General features: G+C 34.9%; 1 protein-coding gene across 1 annotated transcript in view; it reads left to right on the top strand.

Moving 5' to 3' along the window:
- The window catches only part of LOC306844630 (contactin-3-like), a gene marked incomplete at its 5' end in the record, with an annotated part of 52,707 nt that extends 40,691 nt beyond the window's left edge, over positions 1-12,016 (top strand). The window contains 10 exons of the mRNA XM_079376898.1: positions 989-1,106; positions 1,798-1,956; positions 2,918-3,067; positions 3,400-3,470; positions 4,612-4,846; positions 6,612-6,721; positions 8,739-8,925; positions 9,709-9,821; positions 10,623-10,788; positions 11,631-12,016. Of these exons, the coding sequence (XP_079233024.1) occupies positions 989-1,106; positions 1,798-1,956; positions 2,918-3,067; positions 3,400-3,470; positions 4,612-4,846; positions 6,612-6,721; positions 8,739-8,925; positions 9,709-9,821; positions 10,623-10,788; positions 11,631-11,725 (1,404 nt within the window). The 3' untranslated portion in view covers positions 11,726-12,016. The remainder of the gene's footprint in view (positions 1-988; positions 1,107-1,797; positions 1,957-2,917; positions 3,068-3,399; positions 3,471-4,611; positions 4,847-6,611; positions 6,722-8,738; positions 8,926-9,708; positions 9,822-10,622; positions 10,789-11,630) is intronic.
- Positions 12,017-15,796: the final 3,780 nt, after the last annotated feature.

The following is a 15,796-nucleotide window of genomic DNA, read 5'->3' as shown; positions in this document are numbered from 1 at the left end:
TTTGGTGATAATTACATCATAACACTATACTAGACACAGATTTCTGTTGAAAACAGGTCCTTTGTTACTCAAGCTGCTCAAGCTCTCCCAAATCTGATTTCTCTTGTGTGAAGCAGATATTTGATCTTATTTATTTTATGCATAGTTTTGATTAATATGTTGAATCCTTCTTTGTAAAATTTCCTGTTCTCGATTTAATTTTAAATTGTTCCTTTTTATTATAATTATTTTGTGTGTTTTTGTAATATTTAGTCGATTTTAATTATGTTTATACAGTTTATTGTTTTATTCATTTTTATTTTGTTTTAAGTTTTAGTTGTTTTAGTACATCATGTTAAACTAAATAAAAATGAGAAATACTGCCTTGGTTCGTTTCAAGTAACTTATTTCTTTAATTGTTTTTAATTGAATGGTTTTTATTTTAGTTTTAGGTTTAGTTCACTATAATAACCCTGGAGTAAACAGTAAAAATAACAAAAAAATTCATTAATAAATACAATACCACTGAATATGACATTTACAAATCTGATTTGTAAATCTGACTTTTCTATATGAGAATACATTTTTGTAAAAAAAAATGTCAGTACCACTTTAGTGTGCAGTTTTTGGTTGCTTGTTTTTTTAAAACAAATTTAACTTTTTTATGCTCGATTTACCTTTAGCGTGGAATATAAAATAATTTAACTAATTAAATTGCACTATGAAGTATTACACAGAAAGATGCAAAAATGTTTTTGCATGGCCTTTTAAATGTGAACAGAATAAAAAATCTGAATCAGCCACTGAATTCTGTTTCTAGTACCTGTACTTTTCATTTTTTTTTGGTGCCAGAATTGCATGGCACCAGCCAATGTTTTGATTCATGAAATATGTTATGAATGATAATGCATCATGCTTTCATAAACTACTGTTTATCAGTAGAGTGGATTCTGTTGTGCTGTAACAACAGAAATTATTAATTTAATTTATATTTTCACTTATCTTACAGAGCTTTTCCGGTGATCTTATGATTAGAAACATCCAGCTTAATCACGGTGGGAAGTACGTTTGTCTCGTCGACACAGACGTTGAGAGTTTGTCTGCTGATGCAATATTCGTTGTTAAAGGTAGGAACAAATCGTCTTCGGTTTATATATCCGCATGCACAATATTTGCTGTCTGCGCCCATTGTTTTATATATATACACAACCATCTTCCACAGTGAAGAGCTTCTTGCGAGGTGTGTATTTCAATGAAAGGGCACTGCTAATGTAGCAAGAGTTCAGAGAGTGCTAAATGTGTCACTTGGGATGTTTTATGGGGCTTCGTCTTCGCTGCTGTTTTTGTGAGTCACATTGGTATTCATGGCCATTACGCATCACGGTTCTGTCCCAGGTGTTTGGAAAGGAGCTGTTTATCATAGAGGATGTCTTTAATTGGCTCATTTACACATCGGCTAAGCAGCACGACGGCCCCCAGAATGCAGTGCAAATGAAGAGAAAACATTTAAATGGCAGAGAGTTATTTGGAGCAGAAATGTGAATCATTTAGTTGCGCATATACAAGCGTACACACATACACACACACCTTGTTGCCCTTGTTAAAACTCACACAAGCATGCCCAAGCACAAACCACTCGCCATGTCTAACACCTTAGAACACTCCTAAACAAATAGTTGTCTACTTATCAGAGTGAGACAGTTTCTAAGTCATCAGTATGCACAATGCATGGGCCCAGTTTAACGTTTGAGCAGGTGTGGAGTATAATCAAACACTCCTAATTAATTCAATTCCATATGGGCTGTGTGATTGAGTCAGGTCCCCCCAGCCCCCCAGACTTGGTTGTGGTGGAGGAGGTCACAGACAGCACGGCCCAGCTGTCCTGGAGCCCAGGCCAGGACAATGGAAGTCCCATTACTGGATATGTTATCCAGGCCAGGACTCCTTTTACTGTCGGCTGGCAAGCTGTCGACACAGGTACATCATCACCCATCACAGACATATGCCATTGTGTGTCAGCGGATGGGAGGCCAACAGATGAGAATAAATAAAAATAAAAAATTACAGTATCACTTTAGTGTGCAGTTTTTGTTTGTTTGTTTTACACCATTCTAACTCCAATTTTAACTTTATTTTAGTTATTTAGTTATATATTTTATTTTTGTTTATTTTTATTTATTTTGTTACTAGCATTTATTAGATTTCCTTTTAAATACTATATAATATTATAATTATATATAATCTACTATATACTTAAATAGTATATATATTTATATACTATTTATGACTTATATATTATATATGACTCATGTATAATATATATAAGGTATACAATTCTAATTCAAATTGTTTCTCTCTCTCTCTCTCTCTCTCTAGTAATTAGAGTGAACGATTTGAATTAGAATTTTAGTTTAAACTTTTATGTGCTTTTGTCATTTTTATTATTTTTTTAATATTATATAGTTTATTAGTTTTATGTCATTTTAATATATATATATAGCCATTTTATTTTCAGAATTTAAGAGCCACTGAAAACAGTTGGGTTATTTAACCTTTTTGTGTAAACCAAATTTTAAATGTTTTCTATTTTTATTTATTTTGTTATCTATATTTGATTATTTTATGTTTATGTTATTAGAGTTTTATGTAATTTTAAACACTATATATATATATATATATATATATATATATAGTTTTTAATATTTTTTTTAATAATTTTTTTATTTTGTCATCTATATTTATTTATTTTATTAGTTTTATGTCATTTTAATTACTATATATAATTTTAAAAAATCATTCATAATTTTATGTTTGTCATTTTATTTGTTTTGAATTTTATTTAGCTTCATTTTAGTTTAGTTTTCATTTTAGTCATTTTAGTGTGTAAATTTTGTTTCAGTTAGTTGCTATTGTATTTTACTGTTCTTCATATCCTCAGTTCCTGAGGTGATCAATGGGAACACTCTGACTGCAACCGTTGTGGGTTTGAACGCTTGGGTGGAATATGAGTTCAGAGTCTTGGCCAGTAACAGTGTCGGGATGGGAGAGCCCAGTCCCCCGTCTACCAAGATCAGAACAGAAGATGCTAGTGAGTATGCTAGTGTGAGACTTATTCCAGACAGGCACTAAAATTGAAAGCACTGGAGCAATACCATACATCCTCAATTCTCCAGTCATCTGTCACATCCATCACTTTTATTCCACTTGCAACACTCAAACCTATTCCAAAAACGCATTATTTTATTCACAAATTTCTGAGGGATGGTTTAAAGAAGGTAGAACATCTGTGAAAAAGATAGTTTAGAGTCTTTTTGTGATGAAAATTTAAATACACTTTTGATGCTCAAACATACAATGAAAAATCCCAATCAGAGCTCTGCCGGCAGCATTTTAATCTCTTCTTTGGGTTTTTGCCCGCAGTGCCTGACACGGCTCCCACTGATGTCGGAGGCGGAGGAGGTACCAAATCGGAATTAGTGATAACATGGGAGGTAAGTCATTTGTCAGATTTTACTGCTCCCTCGGCCAGCCTGGGCTAAATGCCGGTGCTTAATTGTGTAGAATGAAATGTAGCCATTTTATGATCGTTGCCCGCACCAAGACCCCTCCTTCCTGGCCTCCGGACTCCAGGCTTTACTACTTCTCCTCCAAATGGAAGTTAACTCAGGGCCAGAGAGTCTCTTTGAAGTGTATTTCCTTCACAATTAGGCTTCTTTCTGTTCAGACACATCATGGGTTTAGCAAAGAAAAAGTCTAGTATTCATAAGCAATGCTTTCATTTGAATTTCCAAAGCATTTTATGAACTGTATTAGTGATTTAGTCTATTTTAGCTAACCTAAATACTAAAACATGTTGGGGAGCCATTTTTGCCTACTATTCTGTGTAACTACTGGCACAATAGAAATTTCAGTAAAAGAGCATAGTGATACAAACAGTAAAACACTTTTGAAAAACTGTTTTCAAATTAATATATACACTACTGTTCAAAAGTTGTTGTTTTTTTTTGGGGGGGGGGGGGGGTAATAAAACATTTAAACAATGAACAGTAAAATGCTGTTCTTTTGAACTTTCGATTTCATCAAATAATCCTAAAAAAAATATATTTCTTACAAAAATATAAAGTATTTTAACTGTTTTCAGCATTGAGAACAAGAAATGTTTCTTGAGCACCAGATCAGCTTTTATTATTTATTTAAAATGCATGAAGAATCATGTAATCATTTTAAAATTAAAATCAAAAACAATTATTTTAAATTCTAAATATATTTTACAGTATTACCGTTTTTATTGTATTTTGATCAAATAAATGCAGCCCTGGTGAGCATAAATGATTTCTTTCAAAAATATAAAAAAATCTTACAGACCCCAAATTTGATGGTCTTGTATGCTATTTTTTCCACCTTATTTGTCATCATTTCACTTTTTTCAGGTAACTAAAGTCCTTCAAATGTTCCATCTAGTCTCTCTACTAATATGAAGTTATGAAAACTGCATGCATAATAATTAAAGCAACTTGAGAAAGACAGTGCTCTGTAAACTAAGTGCTAATAAAGCCCTTTTTCATGTGGGTCAGTTGGTGTGTTGACCTCAATTTGTTTTAATATCACTATAGTTTTGTGTTCCACTCTAAGCCTGTTCCAGAGGAGTTGCAGAACGGAGAGGGCTTTGGTTATATCATCGCTTTCCGGCCAGTGGGAATGGTTACTTGGACCCGTGCCGTGATCTCGGCACCCAGTGTCACCCGCTACGTTTTCCGAAATGACACTATCCCACCGTTCTCGCCATTCAACGTCAAAGTGGGAGCGTTCAACAACCGCGGAGAAGGACCTTTCAGCAGTATTGCAACAGTGTTCTCTGCAGAGGAAGGTAGAGTGGATTTGTGTACATCAACACTCACGATCGCGAACTCATTCACACAGAATAACATTTTTCTTAACCAGATTTTTAGAGATTTGTTGTGATATCAAAGTTTAGGCTGATAAAACATTTATTTTAAGAGTAATTGGCCTATATATTTACATTTAGTCATTTAGCAGACACTTTTATCTAAACTGACTTACAAATGAAGAAAACAGGAGCATTCAAAACCAACAAAAAGCAATAATATGTAAGTGTTATGACAAGTCTTGGTTAGTCTAATGCAATACGTGTAGCAAGTTTTTTTTTTATATATAAAAAATAAAATGAAAACAAGCAGATAGAATAGAAAAAGAATTGAAAACACTATTGTTAGAGGGTCATTTTTTTTTGTAATAATGTAATGGCCAATAATGTAATTATTTTAATTTATAAAATAGTGAAAATATTATAATTATTGTTTTGCATGCCCCAAACAGTATGTTCCAATTATAGAATGCACTTCAGATCAGTCATTGAAATATTTACAAAAAGCAGTAAGTTTACGAGAGGTAGTACCTTACAGTGATTGTACTATGAGTAAACTTTTTTTATTAGGTGCTGCTTTCCTACAATGTTGTAATTAATATGGCTATGATATGATATTATATGATATTCTGGTCTCTAGATATATATCATATACACTACCATTCAAAAGTTTTTTTTTGTTTTTTGTATATGTTTTTTAAAAGTCTCTTATGCTTACGAAGGCTGCATTTATTTGATCAAAAATATGACAAAAAACAGTAATATTGTGATATAATATCACAATTTGATATATTTTATGTTGTAATTTACTCCTGTGATGGCAAAGCTGAATTTTCAGCATCATTACTCCAGTGTACAGATACTTAAGAAATCATTATAATATGTTGAGGTATTTTTATCAGTGTTGATAAAAATTGTGCTACTTATTTTTGTGTAAACCATAATGAATAGAAAGATTCAAAGAACATTTATTTGAAATTGATTTTTTAAACCATTTACTGTCACTTTTGATCAATTTAATGTACGCTTGCTAATTAAAAGTATTAATTTCTTTAAAATAAAAATTTGAATGGTACTGTATGCAAATCTGTGTCTGTTGTTTTCTTGTTATAAGACTGAAAATGAGCAAAAATAACACATATTTGCTTTAGTGAATAGGCAAAATAGAACAATTAGTTACTAATCCTATAAGCCTAATAGTCTGAGCCTTGATGTTATCTGCTTTATTTTATTTATCTGCTGTTATTTTGGCCTAATCATCCAGAAATACTAATATAGGCCAGTGAGCGATACATTGTGTGTGCCCGTGGAGCTAAAACATTAGCAACACACAAACACAGTCAGACTCAGCAGTATTCCCTTCACGTTCTCAAACATCGTCTCAGTTCCCTCCCTTCGCACATGCAGGTGTGACCTTGAATGAGAATGATGGAATAAGTTGATTGAGACAGCTTACGCCCCTCCTCCCTCGTTCAAGCCGCGAATGACAACCTTATATTAGTTATTACGGCTATAGGTTACAACAAATCCTGCTAGACACTTACAGGCCTATTCATGTGCTAGAGTGTTAATTGAATTTTACCAGCAGATTGTCTCCGTCTCTGTCAGTCACAGTTCCCATTAAAATGAAGTAGGGCCTCTCTCAGGTGAGACCGGGGCTTCGTTTTCTGACTTAATCCAATTTTGCTTCGATTGCTGTGTAAAGCTTTTTGAATAAGAGCCTCAACATCTCTCCGTTTCTTCACAGTGCCAAGCGTAGTGCCGGAGAGAGTGTCAGCAAAAAGTCTGTCGGCGGCCGACATCGAAGTTACCTGGGAGCCGATTATGTCGACCCCTGAAAGAGTTCTTGGATATGAGGTTTGATTTGCATTGTCTTCCCGTTCGCCATATTAAATATCATGTTTTCCCTGTAATAATGTGATCCGGATTTTGAGCGATTATTAAAAGTGCTTCTCACCTCTCCCATGCCACCTCAAACATGGAGAATGCCAGTATTTAGACAGTGCCGCTGCTTTGTTAAATGTCTGCGGCTCTTAGAAGCTGGATGAAAGCTCTCCACTGGCCTTTCAAGAATGCAAAGAGAGTCTTGCTTTCTCACAAGCCACTCTCTCCATCTCTGTCACCCCTGCCCTGCGGCACAAAACCGCCATGTTGCCATGGTAGCGGCCATATTGTCTGGCAAGAATAGAACTATCATGTCACTGGATTCTAGATGAGGGAAAAACTTTTTAGGTTTTATTTTTGTCTCGTCTTTGGTTAGCGAGAACTGAAAGACCAAATCAAAGCAGCATGGATCAAGGAACTGTGCTGTATGTGTATATAGCATTTATTTGCGCTCACGGCCCTTTGAAGCACCTGCAGCATTTGAAATGGAAAATTCCTTTTTAAACTATCACCAAAAAGTAAGGTCCAACAGTCTGAGATTGCTAACGCAGATGCATCTACTTTGCATTTTTCTAATTTAATATTATCTGTGTAATAATTTGGACATCTTTTGGTTCAGTGGAAGCAAGAACTTCAGACTTCTTTTCAATTCATGATTTGGAATTTGCATTGCATTGGCCACACCTACAGGAAGCTGAATTGGTGTTAAATTCAGAATAACAGGAGGATTTACTTTGCATACTTTGAATTGCAATTTAGAGTAATTCAGCACAGGTAATTCATTCTGGGAAAGTGCTGTGTTCTTTTTTAAATTTTTTTAAAAATAAACAGTTGTTTTAAATTGTAAAAGTATTTCACAGTATTACTGTTTTTAGTGTGTTTTTGATCAAATACATGCAACCTTGGTAAGTGTAGAAGACTTCTTTCAAAAGGTAGGATTAAGGTAGAAAAGATTAGGTAGAAAAAAAAAAAAGTAATAATCTTACCAACCCCAAACTTTTAAACGGTTGTGTAAACAAAAACAAAAAGTCTCAATATAAACTAATTCCTTTGAATTTGTTCATTTTTGTTTTACTTCCTTGCATTCTCTTTTGAAGTAAAATTCTGCATCCTGTTTACTGCCTCAGTTTAAATTTAAGAACTGAATTGGAATGAATAACGGAATTCTTAACTCAAGTCTGAATGATGCAATGTACTACATCCCGCAAAAACAGAGAGAGCAAAAGGTAGAAAATAAATAATTTAGAAATATGCCTGCCTCCCTTGGGCATATCTCATTAATGTCTAATTTTCAAATTGGCTTAAATCTTCCTATACTTAATGCCTCAATATTGATATTACATATGACCCGGGGTTAATAATTGATTATTTCATTTCCGCTGCCTAATTGTTTCTCACCTAGCACACAGCTAAATGTTAATTGAAATTTCATATCCTCAAGAGAATCTACATACCATTTCAAAAGAATATCATATTTCCAGCAGCCAGAGATATGTTCTCAAGCTTGTAATTTGCAGAAAGGACACAAATGATCAGCTAAATGAAGTGAACAATGAAAATGAGGTCAAATATGTATCAAATATCTGAATTGATCACTTTGTTATTGATTATTGGGAAATCAAGTCATGTTGAAAGACGCATTAGAAATCTCAAATGTAATGGCTGTCATAGAATCTAATAAATTCTGTGCAAATCATATCACTTTCTTTGGCAGCAGATAAAAATTCTTGGCATTTACTTAATATGTTTTCCGGAGATTTAACACTGTAAACCCAATTAACATATTTCCATTAGCAACCATTTAAGCTAAATGAACGTGCCAAGAAATTTTTATCTATTTAATTATTTATTTTATTTTATTTTGAGAAAAATCTGCATATTTAGGGTCACAAAAGGTTGCAAGAGTGATTGTAATTGTTCTGGCAGAGAGCTGTTTACAACTAAAGTCAGGGATATATAAAATGCCCTTGTTTTGTGTCCTGGCGAACAGGTGGTGTACTGGGAAGATGACACCAAGCCGGATACAGTGGGTAAAGTGCGGATCACTGGAAACTACACAGCAGTGAATGTCAGCGGCCTGCAGGGGAACACTCAGTATTATCTGGCGGTGTGTGCCTTCAATACCGCAGGAACTGGCCCCCAGTCTGTCCCTGTCAATGTTACCACCAAAAAACCACGTAAGTACTGTTAATTTCAAACCATTTTCAGAGAACATTCTGTGATCATGTGTTGCTGACACGTTTATTTCGATATGTGCATCTGGAAGATTTACTCATCCACAGTACATTAGTAAAATGTTCCATGTGTAAGAACAGCGATCTTTTTTATCTTACATTTACCTTTATTTTTTTACTCTGCTGAATGTTATGGGAATCTATTTCTGCCTCAGAGTCAAATCTTTCAAAGTTTTCAAAAAGCTTTTTTGCTTGAGGCACCTAGTAGTACATAAACTAGCAGAATTGTACATTCACACTTTGTTTTTTGAGTTATGTCTGGGAAAGATTGAAAACCTATAACTTTTGGACAGATCAAGTCTACACACATGCTGTGAACCTGCTGTGACATGACTTAAAGGTGTTTTTTCCAACTGAATGAGTTTTCAAACATCTATTTTTGCAGTAGTCTAGTGAAGTCAACTCATGTTTATTTATAAAGCATTTAAAAGCACCATAAATTGACCCAAAGGGTTGAACAACTCTCACTAAACTTATATATAAGGAATAGTCAATAAAACACACAATATCAAACTGTGGAAACCAATTCTAATTAGAATGAATCACAGTTTCCAAGTCCGTCTGTGATAGAAACAGATTTGAGCTGAAAGAAACTTCGTCTGCTGACGGTACTAATCTGCTTGTCAAACATTTTGTTGTTATCGAACGCACTTGCACAATTGATCGCGCATTGTGAACCCTTTCTTTCTTTTTCTGCCCATTTCTTTCATACATAACAATCCTCAGCCCCTGGACAGCCCCCTCAGAACGTAGAGTGGAATCTGATTGGCTCTCAGCTTGTGCTGCAGTGGGATCCCGTCATCGCTCTCGAAACTGAATCTGAGGTCACGGGATACATAGTGAGTGACATTATCTCTTTGCACCCAGAAAATGCAATGGGATATTTTATAAGAGTTTCTCTGAAGGCAACCCATTGTTTTCCCTTTAGCAGTCAGGCATTTCCATTCCTACATTGTGAGCCGAACAATGACAGCAGGAACTACAATGCATATTTGCATCTGATACTATTGATATACATAATAAGGGTTGTTGGGGTGCAGTAATTTAGCTACAAAGATATGGCAGTTACGTGGCTGAAAACCATTAATTTGTGTGTTTTTATAGATAAGAGCACAGCATATGCTATTTCATGTCTCGTTCCACCTCTCTTAATTACACATGCATGCAATTAACAGCTCTCACAGTGCTAATTTCCCCACAAGGGAAAACAGTCATGAAGCTCAGGGGAAAAGCACTAGCCATTAGCATCAGTAAACATTATCTAGAAAAACAGGGCATCACCTGTGTTTAACTCCTTTCATGGTTATATATATATATATTTTTATTATTATTAGTCATTACATCACTGTTGTTGCTTATACTTAGAGACTATCTCTAAATATTAAACTACTGCAGACATGAATGATGCCTCAAATCAGAGTCCTGTATGTTTATTGTATTGCCTCAATAATAAAATTTCTTAGAATTATCTTAATTTTCAGCAAAAATGCAATTTATTGCACTAAATTTAATTGGTGGACTTATACTGTTTAAGTCCAATTAATTAATTGTATTTATTTATTTTTTTTTTTAAATTGACAGCTCTAGTGTTAATTATTCTGAACAAATCTTTTGATTGATTCGTGTGCCGTCATCTGCAGGTGCTGTACAGAAGACACCGGAATAACGACATGTACACCATCATCACCAACAAAACCTCGGTTGAGTTGACCCTCAATCCGAACGACAACTACGTCATTCAGATCAAGACCCTCAGTGAAGGAGGCTTGGGGGAAGGAAGCGAGCCCATCCACATCCACCAACTCAGTAAGTCATTTCCTGTTGCCGTCTTTTATTTTGTCTTCCGCTGGCATTGATAAGCTCTTAATGGGGATTCAGTCAGTTTGGATGCCTAAATATTTTACTGTGTTTGCCTCAGTCTTTCAGTGTGTCGTATAATCCGACCTTTTAAGAAATCCAGGCTCCTCCGCTATCCATCTTTGTCACTGCGCAGCCAGAGCTGCATATAAATTAGTGAGAATCACCCCCAATTCCTTCACTCCTTCAAATGGGAGGCAATCAAAATCTGCTGGACTTCCCTCCCCCTTCGTACAGAGATTTGCTTTCAGATTCAACCAGATTCTTTCAGAGGATTCTTTCCTCAATAATGGTTCTTTCCATGAATGCAAAAGGTGATATGTGATATGTTAGGTAAGCTATAACATGAATATATCAAATGTTTCATTTGTCAAACTGAGCTATTCATTGCATATTTTTAACAACATATGATGAAATGTGTAGCTGTGTATAGTTACAATAAATTTTAGAAATAAATAATATATAATTACAAATTATGATATTTACAACTTGACTTGAATATATTATTTAGTGTAGAAATATATATATAATTATAAATTAGAATGCATTTAATTTATATGTAGTTTAGACGTCCTGATGCTAAAAATTTTCCACATCTTTTTAAAACAGTTTCAGACCATATTTTGTTCTTGAACATTGCATATTACGTCCGCTCCACTATCTACATTATTAGGCAATTTGTCTTTGATTTAGGAATGAGCTGTCTGAGAATTGAAACCACAATGCTCTCTTTCTCTCCTTTGGGAGGTTAAATAGTGTTTCTTAATGGTTGTGTGTGCGTTTGCTTACAGGCATGGGTGCCCGTGGATCCAGAGCAGGAAGGCTGTGCACACTTTCTCTTTCTCCTCTCCTCATTTGCGCTCTGTCGACACTCAGTGCCTCCTGATGTTCGCCTCCCATGAGCACCAGACCCAGCCACAACCAAGAAAAACACATTTTCTGCTCTTTGCTCATATAAGGCTTATGTTTCCAATCAAAATCTGACCTGATGGGATTCCCCAGCTCCGGCAACATGTATGGAAGAGCCGGATATTGAAATGTCATGGGAATGTTGGGGAATTCATCATTAGTAAACATGGCAGAGCCCTGCAAGAGAGTCATTAGGGTTTTTGGGATGATCTAGAGTACTGCAAAAAAAAACATTTTCTTGTTGAGTATTTTTGGTTTCTCTTCCTGTAAAAAAAAAAAAAAAAAAAACATCCAGGATAAATCAACTTGAGAGAAAAACTGCATAAAATATTAAGACTTGTTTTCAGAGACTGTAGCTCAAAGTTTATTTTCCTTATCCCATTGGTAATTACATTTTTTCAAATTTCTAACCAAATCATGCTTAAAACTAAGAAAAAAAAATTCGAACGAGTTAAGAAAAATAAACTTTGAAAACAAATCTTATTAATTGGAAAACAAGACAAAAATACTGTTTAAAAAATATTTTTTGCATATAATATGACAGTTTCTTTGGGACACTACACACAGGGGGAAAAAAAACACAAAACGCTTTTGTTCTTTGTATAATACGCTTCTTTATGCAGTGTGCCAAAGCATGCGTCATCTTTTCCTCTGATCCTTGAGAACAATCAATGCCTTAAATTCATGTCCGCACCAAAGTAGATGAAAATAGTTTTGCAGTTGAGGACAAGGGCTAAGAAACCAGTGTTGGTGGGAGTTGCTCTGATATATAATGCAGATTTTTGGATCTCTTGTGGTTTCATTGCGCTAACTAAGTTCTGGGTCTGGGTTAACAAAGCCAAGCATTGATTTTTCCTAATGGGAATCTTCCATTAGTTAAGAAAAGAGCGTCGTCATCCCGCCTCTATTACAGTGCCATCGACTCCAAAGGCTCCCTCTCAGTCTCTTTGATGGGTCTTAGCATTTTGTTCGACGGTTCATGTCGGTTAAATTATTGATGCGTTACGCATTAGACACTCTACACAATTAAGGCTTAATTTTCCTGTGAGTATTGCTCTGTATATGTCATCTGGCTGAACCAGATTTAAACTTTCGTGTTATCTGCAACCCATTCATGCTTTTTAATATACACTGTAACAAAATACAACATGCCAAAATGTCATTGAATATGGTTTGAAAGTTTCTGTCACTTAGAAAAGTAAGCTTCTGAAAGGCATTCATATGCCTCACACACTTCCACCTGTACTTATGTCCGTGAGTGTTAGTAAACTGACATATAAACTGCAAAACAAGTGACAAGATGTGGAACACTGCTGGAAAGGTATCAAATTTGTATAGCTATAATGGCCTTGCAGATGTGAAAAGACTGAAAGCCTTGCAAACAAGTAGAAGTCTTCTGTGTGAAAGTCCCCAGAGTTCCCTACCAGTCTGAAAAATATCAGTTGTTCAAGGTGGTTTTCCATCCTAATCCTGTAGTATTGTTCAAAAGACATAGTTGGGTTGCACTATAAATAGTATTTTTATTGTGATCACGATTATTGTTTCTGTCGATTAATTAAGCTTCTGCGTCTGTGATATTTGCCCACTGATTATTTATCATACTTGTTTTTTGGCTTGCGTTATCTTGCATTGGTGACAAGCCTCCTCAAGCTTTCATGCTTGGTGTTGCCAGATGTCAGGAACTTAAATCCCCCAATCAGAGATTTTCTTTTAAAAGGACACATTTTCTGCCCAGTGTAATACTTAATCTCCCCAGTCTGGCAGCCATGTGCATGTGGGGGGGTTCAGCAACAGGCTATTTGCCATGTTTGCCGTGACTAAATCTGTAATCAAACATTCTCAGTGATGAACTGTAATAAATCCAAACATGGATCTCGACAGTAATGTTTGCAATTGTGGTTGCTGAATAGATGCACTTATGCAACCTCTGTGCCACAGTACAAAATCATTTTTGTTGTTGTTTTAATAGAAAAACATGAACATAATTTGGAATTTTTAAAGCTAATATTAGGAATTTCACATGTTTTATATTTTAGGAGAAGCTTCCTGTTTTACCAGTATTTATAATGCAATATAATGTTTGTTTGTTTTTATATGATAAGATAAATATACAGTAATAAATCAGGAAAATAGATTAGGTAAATTAAACCCTGTATATGAGCTGATGTTTTCTTGCCTACGTTAAAGTACAATAATCCCAATTAAAGGTAAAAAGTAATTCCTCAAAATAAAAATACAAGTATAGCGATAACAGCACAGACAAACGATATTATTGCAATCACTTTCCGATTTTTTTATTTTTTTTCCCAGCTGATGAATGATAAAAGCACTGACACCCAATTAGAATCCATCCTGTTTTTACAGAGTTCAAGCATTTAAAAGGGCAGACGACAAAACTGCTCAAGCTTATAATAAACATAATGATATTGTGCATTGGTGTGGGCACTAATACAGTTATTGTTTATAGTTATCGGACCTTAATAATCGTGAGTATACATTTTGAGCAAAATATTTGTGATCATCAGTTTAACCATTATCGTGCAGCCACATGATGATATTGGATTACTAGTATATTGGCGATCATACTTCACGATGATGCCCATCTAACACGCACTAAATTTTGAATTTCTCATTTGTACCCTCAATGAGACAAGAGGCGAGGCGCTTCGGGGGTGACTTTTTAATGCCGAGGTTCGCTTTTTAATGCCGAGGAACATATTCACTGGACAATATGTTCCTGGCTCTGTCATGGCAGTATCAGGCTGTAAAGTCCATAATTTGCACTTGTTCTTCTCAACGTCAGAAGAAAGCACAAGGTAGTGAACCAAGGTGACACAGCCTTCCTCCAAAGTCTCCAGAATAGGTGCGGCACAGCCCATGAAGATATGTTAAAAACGTTAGCGAAGGAGATAATAAAAAAAGAGGCTGCAGAGTCCCAATCAGGACAGCCTATCTGTTCTCCTTCAAGCTTTCATAAAGGTCTGGGAACCGTGATTAGGCTGCAGTGGCCCAGTCAATGGGATATCGATTTTTCTGCTCTATATTGCAGCTGTCACAATGCAGACTCTTGATTGACTGATGTCGGTGTTCCTGTCAGCCGTCTTGTGTGGAGTTTGTGCTTTGAGTGTCTGAGATGTCCTTGCTCTTCTCCCATTCAGACAGTTTAAGTTTTAGCAGAAAGATGCAGAGAATAATGAGAAGTTTCTTGAAGAAGAATGAGTTACATTTTACAATCCTACATCTGTGTCAAAGCAGGAGAAAAACAGAGAAACTACATTTTAGGATATGTAGCCTTACACTGCATTTCAAAGGTCTGGAGTTGGCTCGAATTTTAAATTTTAAATTTTTTTCCTGCATTTATTTGATCAAAAAGCAAAAACAGTAATATTGTGAAACAGTATTTAAAATATACTGATTTGCTGCTCAAGAAACAATGTTGAAAACAGTTATGCTGTTTAATATTTATACCATGAATTCATTGATGAAAATAAATTATTTTATGAATACAACGTTCAAAAGAACAGCATTTATTTGAAATAGAAATCATTTGTAACATTATAAATGCTTTTGATCAATTTAATACATTATTGCTGAATTAAAAAATAGTACTAAATTCCATAAAATCCTTATGTTACATTACAGAAGTCAATGGGTTGCAAAAACTACTTTAAAGCCTCTATTATCTAAGTTTATTTTATGGCGTTTTTTATAGTTCTATAGTTGAGATTGTCTCTTTGAAATGACAAATTATTTATAGTTCATCTGTTATTTTCCGACATTGTTTTTTTTTTCAGCATAGGAAAACGAAAATAGACATTTGATGTGTAATATAACTATTTCATATTACAGTAATTATAAAGTTAGCGCTGCTTATCACACCCCTTGTCGCTAATAATATGTTCGTTTTTCCATGTGCTGTTTTTCCTCGTGCTCTCGGTTTGTTCTAATGTGCCCCGACCCTCAGTTACAGTATCTGCGTAATGATGCATATAAACACTGAAACAATAATTGTTGTTTAATAGCAATGATTTCTTTGGTACTCTTAAAA

This window comes from Barbus barbus (assembly GCF_936440315.1).
Source record: "Barbus barbus genome assembly, chromosome: 25".
NCBI lineage: Eukaryota > Metazoa > Chordata > Actinopteri > Cypriniformes > Cyprinidae > Barbus > Barbus barbus.
Note: the sequence above shows the minus strand (reverse complement) of the source record. Positions and strands in the feature narration are given on the sequence as shown.